At 39.7% G+C, this 13,719-nt stretch overlaps 1 protein-coding gene across 4 annotated transcripts in view; it reads left to right on the forward strand.

Annotated features, from left to right (window-relative positions):
- The first annotated feature begins 9,115 nt into the window (after positions 1-9,115).
- Positions 9,116-13,719, forward strand: part of LOC109981583 (dmX-like protein 1) — a 54,807-nt gene continuing 50,203 nt past the window's right edge. For all 4 annotated transcript variants that reach the window (XM_065949601.1, XM_020630428.3, XM_065949614.1 and 1 more), the window contains exons 1-3: positions 9,116-9,449; positions 11,067-11,306; positions 12,003-12,128. In XM_065949601.1, coding sequence (XP_065805673.1) covers positions 11,220-11,306; positions 12,003-12,128 — 213 coding nt within the window. In that variant the 5' untranslated portion in view covers positions 9,116-9,449; positions 11,067-11,219. The remainder of the gene's footprint in view (positions 9,450-11,066; positions 11,307-12,002; positions 12,129-13,719) is intronic.

The raw sequence follows: 13,719 nt of genomic DNA on the forward strand, positions 1-13,719 counted from the left end.
ATATTATTGTATTTTCCCTCTACAGTCTCTCTATACTGTAGCTGATTTGTAGTCTTTGTTTGAGAGAAACTTGTTCTGGACGTCAGCTCTGTGATCTCTTTCTTAAATCATGTAAAAATATTCTTGTCTCCTCATTAAGCAAGTTCACTCCGAATTTCCTCAGACAGGAGGAGGCAGCCAGACAAAGAATGATGCCAAAGCAGCCAGCTGATGATGAAGACACCGCGAGCTCAGACACAGTCAAAACACGTCCAGGGAAAATACAGCTCAGACACGTTCTAACAACTGAGCATCTCACTGAGAGATTCACACTATAGAGACGACTTTGTGAGAATGTCACAATACACTCAACTCAGTCAGTAAGTCTGAAACTGTATTTCTGTCAGAAGTGATAATTCTTTGTACATTTTTATTGTAGTAAAGTGGACAGAAGGGGCGGGACTTCTGATATCAGCTTTGTCAACAACAATGGCAGAGGAACAATTTACAGCAGCTGTTGCCAATACCTCCTGACTCCTTTACATGTTTCCTTGGTGATCTTTTTCTGAATCAAAGCACATATTAAGGACACAGAGCAATCGAAAAAAACACACATACACACTTTTTTATTAAGTCATTATTGGACGTTTTTGGTCTTTATTGGATAGGACAGCTGAAGAGAGAGAGTAAATGCTGGGAGGGGAGAATAGAGAGGTGTGAGACATTAGCGTTAGGCTTTTGACACTGCCACACCTACGGACTTTATCGAGGGAAGCAGAAGTTAACTTTCCGAACCATCTGAACCTGAGGTTGTGTGAAACTGAACTCGCTTCTACACCCCTGCTTTGAAAAAAAATATGGCATTTCAACTTTCAAGCCAAAGGCGGATGGCGCCCTCTGCTGGTTACAAAAAAATAAATAATGCGATACATTTTTTTATCTAATCGATTTGATTTGTCCATATTATTTTGCATAGAATGTTTTTTGCATTGCTAGGTAAGATCCAACTTTGTGGATCTCAAATCTCATAGGTGGAATGCAAAATGTAAGCATTACAATTTTGAGTGAGATATCTAAAGTTTGAGAAGCTCTGAGAAATGTTTGGTTTTTAGAATGTGTTTTGAAAAAGGCTGAAAGTCTTCACAATGCATGACAGAATCTGCAAAATACAGACATCAACTCATCACCTCTGCTTCTCAGTTTACTCAATACCCATACATTATTCTACACTGTTGTGAATCATGAAATATTCATGGTGACATAACATCTATATTGCATTATAACGTGCCCCAGATTTTAGCTGTATTTGTGACACACATTTGGCTGTCCTCTAAGGCTCACAATACATAGCTAGTCCTCTCTTTTCTCGCTAAAAAACTCACCAGAGACATCCTTTGAAAGAATTTGGTTCAATCTGCAGTCTGTCTGTGTGAAAGCTGCAGTGGGTGTATATCTGTTGCAATCTAGAGATCAGCTGCATACTCAACAAAAAGGTCTCAGAAAGAGGGACCCATGAGTTTTCTGAATCTGTGAGGGGAAATGACAGAGGGAAATTGAGAGTGAAGCCGGGCTATCAAAAGAGCAGAAAGAGCCAAATGAAAGGCTGAGAAAGGAACACAAACTGGGGAACAGATGGAGAGTAAAAAGATTTGGAAATCATAAAGGGAAAAAGGGGCGAGGGATCAGACAGAGATAAAGCTGGTGCTGGGAGTAAAGGCTGAGGAGAGAGAGGAGAAAGTTCTGTTGTCAGCAGAGAGGGAGGCAAGTGATGGAGGGATAATGACAGAGGGAGGAGCCCTCTTGACCTCTGCTGACCTCTCTGCTGGGAAGAGTTGAAGGAAGTGGGCGCAGCAGCACTCCTAATGTGATGGGATATCCTGCCGGCTGCCCGCTAACCCCTCTTCCTCCGTACCGTAATGTCTGTTCCCATCGTTTCACAGTCACCTCTGCAGGATGAGGCCGCGCTCGAGTCTAGAGCTACACTAACACACACCGGAGACACACTCATAGACACTTCACGCAATGACGCACACATGTCCACATGCGCACGAGCACAGATGGATGCATACATGCTGACAGCCAAAAAAACACACACATATTAACACACTCTCAAGTTGACTCAACAACTTTCACAGCCAAGGACACTTTGACTCAGGTCACCGCATTACGCACAAATGTAGGACAGTGTTGAAATTATAGTAGAGAAGAGGAAGAGCTGTTGGATTACAAACACGGAAAGTACTGCCAGTGATGGCATCAACAAAAACATTATTATCATGCAGTGCAGTGCAGCTGGTTTGGTTTACTGAATGCAAACAAAGCCCATTATCCCTCACAGTGCAGTTTGAACACCAAAATGAAAGCTTATCATTTGATGAGTGTTTAAAGGATACACATAATTACCACGAGATGAGAGTATTTATCATTTTGTGATTACTGAAGCCAAATGCTAAATGGCTCGTCTCTTCAAAAGAGCGCTTGTTTTATTTGCCATTATGCTTCATTATGGTTGGTTACACGTGTCCCCCCCTCTGTAAAAAGAAGTTCAGCTACTTGTGGGTATTTTTTCTACTGTGGAAAAAGCTTCCCCCCCACCCCTTTTACCCCACTCCTCTGAAACATCAAAGCATGGCCACACTGAAACTTCAAGCCCATTTTGGCTTTGCCCTCCTACCTCTAGATCCCGTAATTACAGCTCATACAAGACATCAACATTATTACTCGTCAAGCCACAGTATAATAATACCGCAAAACACTTCAAAGAGACAACTCACATTTCAAGGGAGAAATAAAAACTCATGGATTATGCATTAGGAAGGACTGAATCAACCTTCCAAAGCAGCTGGCGCTCAGTTCACGTTATCTGGAGCGAGACACAAAACTTGATTATCGAGATCTGCAGTATGTTGGTGTAATGTTAAAAAATAAATGTTACATGATTGTTGTAAAAAAATTCCAGACCGGTGGTTTGGAGTATTTTGTATAAGACTGCATACTGTATCTGCAATGCTTTTTCAAATGTAATGGTAGGATTATGCATGTGTGTGCCTGGCTGTGAGGTTAAATTACACTGCTTTGACAGATAAAACAGCCACGCCAAGCTGGATTTCTTATGTTTCAATACTGCCCTCTTGTGTCCATGTAAAAATAAGGCAAACATTCTGTTCTATTTTTTTCTCCTTCTTATTATTTTCATCTAAACGTTAGATCAAATTAATGTCACTATGCACACCAAAAAAAAACCTTGAAAAGGAGAAATTACTATTTTTTACTTTCATTTCATGCAGATAAACTGTGTCAGTACAAGAACAGATTCATAGCATAGACAAGTTCATTAAAACATTTCAATATTGTAGAACAGGAGGTACTAAATGCTGACTATATTAAGCCAAAAATTGGCACACAAATAATCAAAGAAAACGAGGAAGCAGCAGGAGCAGGCATCAAATATGAATGGATACATGTAAATACAGTACACTGGATAAAGATACACATGAGAGAATCAAGTTGTGTAGTGTGTGTGTTTGTCTGCCATCAGTATAAAATACAGTATTTGTATTTGCAGACCCAAAAGAATCTCAACAAAGAATCATCCAATTGTTACCAGTTTAGGTCTAAAGATGTCTTGGACAAAGTGTCAGTGCTTGAAACAGAACATTGGAGGTACAGGCTGTGCATCAGACATGACATCGATATTGACACAGATAAATCTATTTTTACCAGTTTTACTTTGAAATGGTGCTGACATTTTATGCCAATTTCCTCCAGGTTGCAACCTTGGGTTTTGATCTCCAAAGTTTTTGAGGGATGCTGCCAGATATATTTTGGATCATGCACAGAGATGATCAGATATTTTTAGGAACCGATCTAAGTCAGAGTTTTCTGCCTCTACCCCCGAAAGGAGGTAAGTCTTAAGAGTGCATGATGCCACGAATAACCAAAAACTCTTCAGGACAATATAACTCTTTGTGTCAGTAATTCATCATTTAGATTCACAGGAAGGCTCTTACACACATACCTTACCTAAAGTAAACTTTAGAAGAGTTATCTCTTGTTTCAGATGGAATACTGTAGAACTCAGCTTCATGTTTCCCCTGTGGGTGTCTGCACTAAAAGAAACAGTTGCCTGGCACAGAGCTACACACTCTAACACAAACTCAGAGAAATTCAATATCACATTGAACAGCAATATCCTACACAGAACACCGTGGACCAGGGATTGTCTATGAAATAATTCTCTTTGATTTTCTCTGAATGTTGTTCAAAGTCAAACCCACTGGTTGGAAACTGAGATGGTAATAAGAGAAAGGGCGACACCAGCATGGATGATGTGTGTGTGTGTGTGTGTGTGTGTGTGTGTGTGTGTGTGTGTACAGTAAATGTGTGAACAAGAATATCAAGCTCCAATATGAATTTAACCTATAGTGGTCATGTATGTGTGCAAAGACTGAAATGCAATGTAATATTCAGCACAGTGACACTACTAGGCTACATCTTTAATAATGCTGTGACCTACTTCCTGACTGGCAAGTCAACAGTTTCATCGACACCGCCATCTAACTGCCACGACATAAATGTCGCCCTGCCTTCATAATGTCACTGACATGTCAGCCGTTTTAATAATTCATGGGGGGTGTCTATTCCATTTATATATCCGTGCTTTAATTGAGTTTGAAGCATTCAACCCCCCCATCCTCACTCACGCCCCTATTCAAAAGTGTTTCTTCTTTACAGTGGAGCTGGAGCAGAATATGAAGGAACACATGTGTAAGTGGAAACCCATTATTCTGTGCTTATCAAATATTAAATATTGCAATGAAGGAAGTTTTTATTGTGAAGGTTGTCTGTGTAGGTTCTCAGTCGCCCAGGTCATGGTAAAGTCTAAGCTTGATCCGAAGACAACTGGACTGGTAGAAGACTGAAGAAGCCTTTCGGAGGAGAGTGAAAACGTCTTCAAGATCTTCAACCAGTCCAGTTGCCTTTGGATCAAGCTTCAAAAAAAAAATTTGTGTACAAGATGGAGAGCAATTTCTGAGCCAACTTTTAGAAACCATTTATCTTGGTGACAAATGCTTTTAAAAAGTTGGCTTGCAAGTAACTAGTTACAATGTGAGATGTTTAAATCTATATACTGGTTGAAGGAGAGAAATATGGAAGACAATGGAAAAAGAAAATATTTACATCACATGTTTGGTGTAAGAAATGTAGATTCAGTTCTACCATTTGGATCGTTCAAAGGAAACTGGAATAAGGTGCATTGAGCAAGAGTGACACCCTGTGGTTATTGAGGCTTAATGCAAAGACAACAACTGCATGTCACCAAACTTCAGTCCTGTTTTCTAGCACGTTTACAGAATAAAAATAACATTTGGAGATCACATCACTTTCTGGATTATAATTTAACACTGCTAGACATTTAGAATTGTAATATTATAGATATAATACTGTATCACTCCAGTAGCAGTCCAGAAACTACCTATGTTTCTTGTCAGTGTACAAAATAGATCATGAATGTCATATTGTTCCTTAAAAGGGAATCCAGTACAATACAGATGGACGGCAGTAGCTCAGTCTGTAGGGACTTGGAGGGTCGCCGGCTCAAGTCCTGGTGCGGACCAAGTCTGGATATTGGTCTGGTAACCTGAGCACTGCAGAGGTTCCCTTGAGCAAGGAACCCCCACCCCCACCAGCTCAGGAGCGCTCGCTGGTGGCAGCCCCCTCACTCTGACATCTCTCTATTTGTGCATGACCATAGGATCCTGTTTGTAAGAAAATAATGGTAAAGTGTATTTTGCATAATATGTGACCATTTAGTTATAGACCCCTGTATTTACATACATGTGTATCCCATTTTGTGTTCTTTTTAATCCAAAAACATTGTTCAATTGTACTGTATTTGCTCTATTTTACATAGTACTATAAAAAAGAAAGAAAAGATCACTCTGGAAGCTGTCTCACTAATGATGATTGTAAAACCATTTTTAATGAGATGAGATGAGATGAGATGAGATTCAACTTTATTGTCATTACACATATACAAGTATAGAGTAACGAAATGAGGTTTGGCATCTCACCAGAAGTGCAAATAAGCAGAAAGTGCAAGAGTCTGTGCTATGTACAGTAATTACAAAATTTACAGATGTAGACTACAAAAAGTGAATTATTAGGTATATATGGATGGCTGGATTAATGGGATGCTATAAATATAAATAAATGCTATAAATAAGTAATGCTACAAAATAAGTGTATTCTTAGGATTATAATATACAGATTAAGATGCAGTGAGCATGCTATACTAGTTTACAGATAATATAAAGAATATGGACATAATATGAACATACTATAATACAGTAATACAGATGGATGAGAGATGTGTGTGTGTGACCAGGAGGAGTGGTGGGGGGATGATGGGTGTGAGGTGATATGCAGGGGAAAGGGGGGGGGGGGGGGGGGGGTCAGCAGGGGGCAGAGAGAGAGAGAGAGACAGAGTTCAGAGTTCGGGGGGTAGAGTTCAGTAGAGAAACAGCTCTGGGGAAAAAGCTGTTCCTCAGTCTGCTGGTTCTGGTCCGGAGGCTTCTGAAGCGCCTGCCGGAGGGCAGGAGGGTAAACAGTCTGTGGGCAGGGTGGGAGGAGTCTTTAAGGATGCCATGAGCTCGCCGCAGACAGCGTTTTCTTTGGACATCCTCAATGGCAGGAAGTGGACACCTTGTGATGCGCTGGGCGGTTTTTACCACCCGCTGTAGCGCCTTACGGTCTGTGACAGAGCAGTTTCCGTACCAGACTGAGACACTACTGGTCAGGATGCTCTCGATCACACAGCGGTAGAAGTTCATCAGTACAGCTGAAGACAGGTGGTGTCTCTTCAGTGTCCTCAGGAAAAAGAGGCGTTGATGAGCCTTCTTAACCAGACTGGAGGTGTTAGTGGACCAGGAGAGGTCCTCTGTGATGTGGGTCCCCAGGAACTTGAAGCTGGAGACACGTTCAACAGCCATCCCGTTGATGTGAATGGAGTTGTGCGTGCTTCCTCTTTCTCTCCTGATGTCCACGATGAGCTCCTTCGTCTTGCTGGTGTTGAGGAGCAGGTTGTTGTCAGCACACCAGGCGGCCAGATGCTGTACCTCCTCCCTGTAGGCCGTGTCATCGTTGTTGCTGATGAGGCCAATCACCGCCGTATCGTCCGCAAACTTGATGATGGTGTTGGATCCATGTACAGGTGTGCAGTCGTGGGTGAAGAGGGAGTAGAGGAATGGGCTCAGCACACAGCCCTGTGGTACGCCTGTGTTGAGTGTGATGGTGGTGGAGCAGGTGTGTCCTGACCTAACATACTGGGGTCTGTTGGTCAGAAAGTCCATTATCCAGTGACGGAGGGAGGTGTTGAAGCCCAGGTCTCCGAGTTTAGTGTTTAAACTCGCTAATACAGCGTGATACGAAATAAAGTTGAAATAAATGTCAATCAGAAAATATCTTTCTTCCCAGAATCACACATACAAACAGGCTTGTTTACTTTTGGGAAAGTAAGGGGCTTTTTGTTGATTATCAAAATGGGTTTAGACTAGGTAGATCAACAATGGAGTCAGTTGTGGTCTTAGATCATGATATTAAAAAAGCATTGATGAAACAGGAAATAGTGTATTCTTGGACATTGAAAAAGCATATGACTCTTTATGGAAAGAAAGGTTATTAATTAAGTTATATGACTTGGGGATAAGGGGAAGAATGTTTAATTGGATTAAGAACTTTTTGTTGAAATTAACTATAGAGGTAAGAGTAGGTGGAAAATATTCAAAAGTCGTTCCGATAGAAAAGGGAACCCCCAAGGAAATGTAATAGGTCCAGTTCTTTTTAACATAATGCTTAATGATATATTGACCAATGTTGATAGGGGGTTGGCTTGTCTCTGTTTGCTGATGATGGAGCCATCTGGAAAAGAGGAAGAAATGTCAGTTCACTATTAAACAGATTCAAAAGGCTCTGGACTCTGTTGAGGAGATAGCGTCTAAAACAAAGTACATGTAGTTTGGCTTTAAGAAGAAATGCCTGATATCGAGCTGTGTTTGTATGGTTGTCCTTTACAAAGAGTGAAAGAATTTAAGTTTTTGGGAGTATGGTTTGATGGAAGGCTCACTTGGGCAGTTCACGTCAGATAATAATAATTGAGAAATGTGAAAAAGTACTAAATATAATGAGTTGCATATTGTAAATTAAATATTAATGAGTTTAGAGTTGAAAAACTGAACTGTGAAGTTCGATTAATCTGGATTCCAGGGCATTCTTGGGTCATGGGTAATAAACTACAGACAGGATTGCAAAATCATCTTCAAATATAGATGAATTAATATAGATGTAAAGGTTTCATTTGGAAAAACTGATTACAGAAGTAAAATCAAAGAAGGTCTTGAGCGGGAGTGGCAAGAAACTTTGGAGAAGGTTTCTTGCCACTTTTTATATTATTTTATTTATTTATTGTAAGAATCGTCTTAAAATATAAATTAATTAATATAGATGTGAAGCTTTCATTTGGAAAAACTGATTACAGAAGTAAAATCTAAGAAGGTCTTGAGCGGGAGTGGCAAGAAACTTTGGAGAAGGAAAAACAAGGGAGACATTATTTTAATCTACAACCTTTGATTAAGAAATCTGTCTGGAAACAGGAGAGGTGTAGTACAAATAACCAGAATGATGCTGGGTTAAACCAACATTTACACAATATAGGAAAACATCCCAGTGGGCTGTATGAGAGTGGCAGTCCTGAAATAAATAGACTTCACATATTATTACAATGTAAAAACTACACCTTACAAAGAAATGCATTATTTAAAAGATTATCCGACATGGCGATAACTTGTTTTTCAGTCAGAAACATTGCTTGACCAAGATGAGAACCACCAACTGATTGCAAAAGCAATTATTCATTTTCAACATGCTTCAAAACTGTTCACAAGAATTCAAAGTTATGTTTCGCAGATTGATTTAATTCCTGTCCACCTGTCGAGGGCAGTAATACACCTAGACGCGTCCAAAAAACTGCCGGAATAATTACAAGAAGATTTCAAACGGACTCTCTCGCTCTGCCGTTAACACTACAAGACCCACAATGCATTGCAGCGATACAGTCACTGTCATGACACATCTTCAACATTATAAAAAAGCTTCCTCCTTGGAAGCGTCTTGTTTGCTAACCTTGAGGAGAGATTGGCTCCTTCTTGTAGTTAGAATTGTGAGAAGTAACTTACAGTCTCTCAGTCTTGTGACGTAGAGACTGTCAGGCTGTAAATGTGTTTCCGTAATATGCAGTTAGCTTTGTAGCTCTGCATCTCGCTGAAACAGAGCGGCCAAGCTAGTACGAGCTAACAGCAGCTACTGGGGGGAGACTCGTAACATTCAACGCTGGAGAGCAAACATTACAGTCATGAAGGAACACAGTTAAAAAGCGACAGTTGTCAGGACATGTTGCTACGTAGCATCGTAATGTAAGTAGTTCACATTCACTCACACACTGAGCGTTTTACAGCGTTTTGTTTGGTAATCTGCAGTTTGCCAGCTAAACTTGACAGCTAAGTTAGCCTCCTGTTTCTATCTACCTAGAATATTATGAATGTCTCTTTAACACAGTGGATGTTTCTACCTTACTCTTTTTCTACACGAGTAACGTCGTGTTTAGTCAGTTGTGGTTTCACTGACTGTGGGTTAATGTGTGTGTGCGTGTTAAATGACATCACGTGAATTGCCACAGCACAGGAAACATAACTCACTGAAACTCCAGTAATATAAATGTTACTGCTGCAGGTGTTTTTATCATTATTATTATTATTATTATTATGCATTTACTGAAATTTTCGTCGTTTGACTTTACATGTGGTGTTAATGGATACATAGCAGTGAAGCTTCTGCTGATATGGATTTGTTTACTTTCTGCTATGTTATTTCCTCAATTGACCCCCCCCCCCTCCCCTTTCTCACTTGGAGAAAGGTTGATAAAGCACCAATCAATATGGATTAGGATAACATTGTTGTTGTCAGATGTAAGCCCTGACCCCAATTGGCTCATTGACACCTGCTTTACAAATACTTTTTTTTTTTTTAATGTCTATTGCAGGGATCAGCAAGGGCCACATTAATTGAATTCTCACTGCCAGAGGGCCAAATTGTAGTTTCCAAAAACGATTCCAATCAATTGTGTCTCAAATTTACCTTATCATATATCAGTGATCAAATATTATTACGGACATATTTCTGTTTTTCATGATTTCATGGCAGATTTTGTCATGTTTTTCTTCATGTTTCCAATTAATTGATATGTAAAAATTGACCTGAGGGCCACGTTGAGGGTTAATGCGGGCTGCCAGTTTCCCACCCCTGATCTATTAGGTTTGCTTAGTTTCAATTTTCCTACAATTTGCATTCATGACCTTTATTTTCTGATATCACTGGGGAAGTGATGAGTCAGAGGCTGATACCACGCTAGAGATATTGTGACAATGGGCTTTTACAGTATCTGCTTGTATACACCCTCCTGCTTATTTACTTCTATAGTTTACTTTGATCATCTCCTTGTAATTCCAATTTAGGTACTAAACTAGCTTTTCAGTTCAGAATCTGACCGTACTGCATTTATTTTGCGGTAAAAAAAAATATTGCCAACTTTTAAAATGGCTGAGGCCCTCAATGCAGTTAATTTTATAATTTCTGCCAGTTTTTAATGAGCTTCGACATTGAAATGCCTTTTCAAACGGTCATTATGCCAGATACTGTAGATTAAGTGTGTACATGTTGTGGCTCCTCTACCTGTCCTATTCCTGCTAGTGTGTCTGCTAAATTAAGGACCCATTTTGAGATAAATTGAATGGACTTTGGACGGTACAACGAAGATTAAATAACACTGGATGCCCTCTATGCACAATGTAGTGCAATAGAAACAATTTACAGATCTTGTTTTTTCTCCTTGATTTAATGCAAGTGTTGAGTGTTAAATCGATTTGCAGTCAATAAGCGTAGGTCAGTAATATGCTCTAGGCTTGACGCATACCAAAACAAAACATACTCTGTTTACATGTCTTTCTTTTTTTCCCTCTCTCTTCCCTTTCTAGCTAACAGCAAGTCTGTAGAGACACTCAAGTAACATTACAAGCTTCAGAGGAAGATGAACACATCCATCCCATGGTTCCCTATGAATCTCCCCTGGAGTGGGAGGGTGTTTTGAGAAAGGAGAGAGGCACGCAAGGAGATTATAAACAAGAGTCATGAATCTCCATCAGGTCCTCACAGGGGCCGTCAACCCTGGAGACAATTGTTTCTCTGTAGGGAACGTCAACAATGTGCCATTCACGGTAAGATGTGTCATGCTCTGGAAATATTTCCACAAGGTGTAACATCAATATTTTTAATTGATGTTATTTGTTCCATATAAAGTTCCAAAGGTCCATACATACTTCATCCTCTTTTATTCTAAAAGATAGAGATTTGTAGGCTTCACAAATTGTTAATAATATGCTGGTCTCATCTTGATTTGGAATGTAGCCATTGCTGTTGTTTAATGATAATTGCTGTATATTTATGACCATACTAAAAGGTGCAAAAGTGCATCCCACTACTGCAGGAAGTCCTGGTTCATTTTTTTTGGGGACTTTTCTGCATGTCTGAAACATTAAGGCAGTACGTCTGACTGCTCTTTCAATCTTTTATCTCAAAGGAAAGTCTGTGAGATACTACTCCCCTGCTATTCAGAGAATGGATCAATAGGAGATCTATTTCTGTCCTCATGTCCTCACGTAAAGGAGGCACAGTCACAATGAGCACATCTCGGCTCATGTCAAGATCTCCTTCTGAGAGCCGCTGAAATAGAGCATAGAATACAAATCTTAAATGCTTGTACTCCGGAGCTGTCATACGGTGACATGTTTGATGCGGTAACACTCACTCCAGGACCAGTTTAGTTCAAGTAGTCCTTCATGCAATCCCCTGTGGATTGATCTGAGTGTCATCTCAATCTCTGTCCCCTTCTGCCGTCTCCTTGTTCTTCATAGGCCTATGCGTCAGGTTGTGACGTGGTGATTTTGGGCAGTGACTTTGAGCGACTGCAGATCATCCCAGGAGCCAAACATGGAAACATCCAGGTCGGATGTGTTGACTGTTCACTGCAGGGCGGACAGGTAAGAGTGATAGATAAGTGCTCTCTCATGTTGTCTCCTCAGGCTGATGTGCAAACAGGAAGGTTCCCAGAATAACTTTTAAACGGTAGAAAAAGTAGCAAACACAAACAGTAAAAAAAATCTTCAGGGGCACGGCTGCAGACAGACTTAACAAGAAAGTAGAAAAGTCGGCACACTCATTGTTTTTTTTAACGTATTTTCATTTGTATCTTTTTTTTTCTTTCTTTTTTTCTGACACATCAGTTGCTAGAATATACACTGCTGCTCTACCCACATTAAAAGTTGTTAAAGGACATTGAATGTGCTGACTTTACTACTTATGTGTGCAATACAAAAATATTGCATCATATTCATACCCAGCTCTCAATGCAGCCCTGAGGTGTGATACAAAACACAGGAGGTTAGTCAAAAAAGAAATAGTGAAAGCTCCAAACAGTTCATTTCTTTAAAATATTTTGCATCATATTTAAACTCAACTCTCAATGCAATCCTTTGGTTTTTTTTGAAAGAAAAAGTGAGAATAGTTAAAAGTGTGTTTTTTACAGCAACATGACATCAAGGTTTTCTTACTTTTACTTTATTTTAATGTCAACAAAATTGTGGTCTGTGGCATGAGCATTTGAGCCGGTGGGGTAGAAAAGATCAGTGCAGAGTGAGATCAAAATTGTACCTCCTTTATTTAATTATTTTCAGATTTCTTAGAGATAAGCTGTTTTGCAAAGGGACATTTTTGGCAATATTTGTTGCTCTCTTTTTTAGGGATTGGCAGCCTTTCAGGAGAGAGTGAGTGAGAGAGAGAGAGGTTTGCTGGCACATCAAAGACTGTTTTAATGAACTTGAGCTTCCTGTCTTCAACTCGCCCAATAAAACAAGTGTTGGTACAGCAGGCACTTTCACTGATGTGATGCACCTAGTAATCACTTTAATGACCCCTAATTGTTTTAAATGTTGGTATCTTGTGATACATTTGTATTGTGTATCTGAAACAAATCTTTAAACAATATATTATTGTTGTTTAGAATTTCTGATGTTTGTAATTGATCTCTCCTCCAAGTCTGTCTGTGGCTGACAGACATAAAAAAAAAAGCAAAATTCTTTTTACTTTCTATTTGCTGCAGCAATAGTTGAGCACAGGACTGGATTAGATTTTTTTTTTTGTTGTCCCTGCAGATTTTTCGGCTCATTTTAATGAAAGAAGTTTTTAAGCGGTTTGTCCCAGTTACAAAGACTATTAAGAACAACAAAGAGGACTTAACACTGTTTTCTTTTTGCATCTTAGGTATTCATTGTGGACTGCATTATTTGATATGTATGATTTATGCAGTCTAAAATAGACCACTTTGACAAGTTTAAATCAGAGATGTGTAAGCTGTAAGAGTTTTAGGTTGTTTTTTTTGTTTGTTTTTTAAGATTTATTTTTGGGCTTTCTGTGCTTTTAATAGAGAGATGGGACTGTGGATAGAGTCGGAAATAAGGGAGAAAGAGAGTAGGGAAGGACATGCGGGAAAGGAGCCACAGGCTGGATTCGAACCTGGGCTGCCTGCTTGGAAGACTACAGCCTCCATACATGGGGTGCGCGCTCTAACCACTG

Source organism: Labrus bergylta, chromosome 2, assembly GCF_963930695.1.
Source record: "Labrus bergylta chromosome 2, fLabBer1.1, whole genome shotgun sequence".
Classification (NCBI taxonomy): Eukaryota; Metazoa; Chordata; class Actinopteri; order Labriformes; family Labridae; genus Labrus; species Labrus bergylta.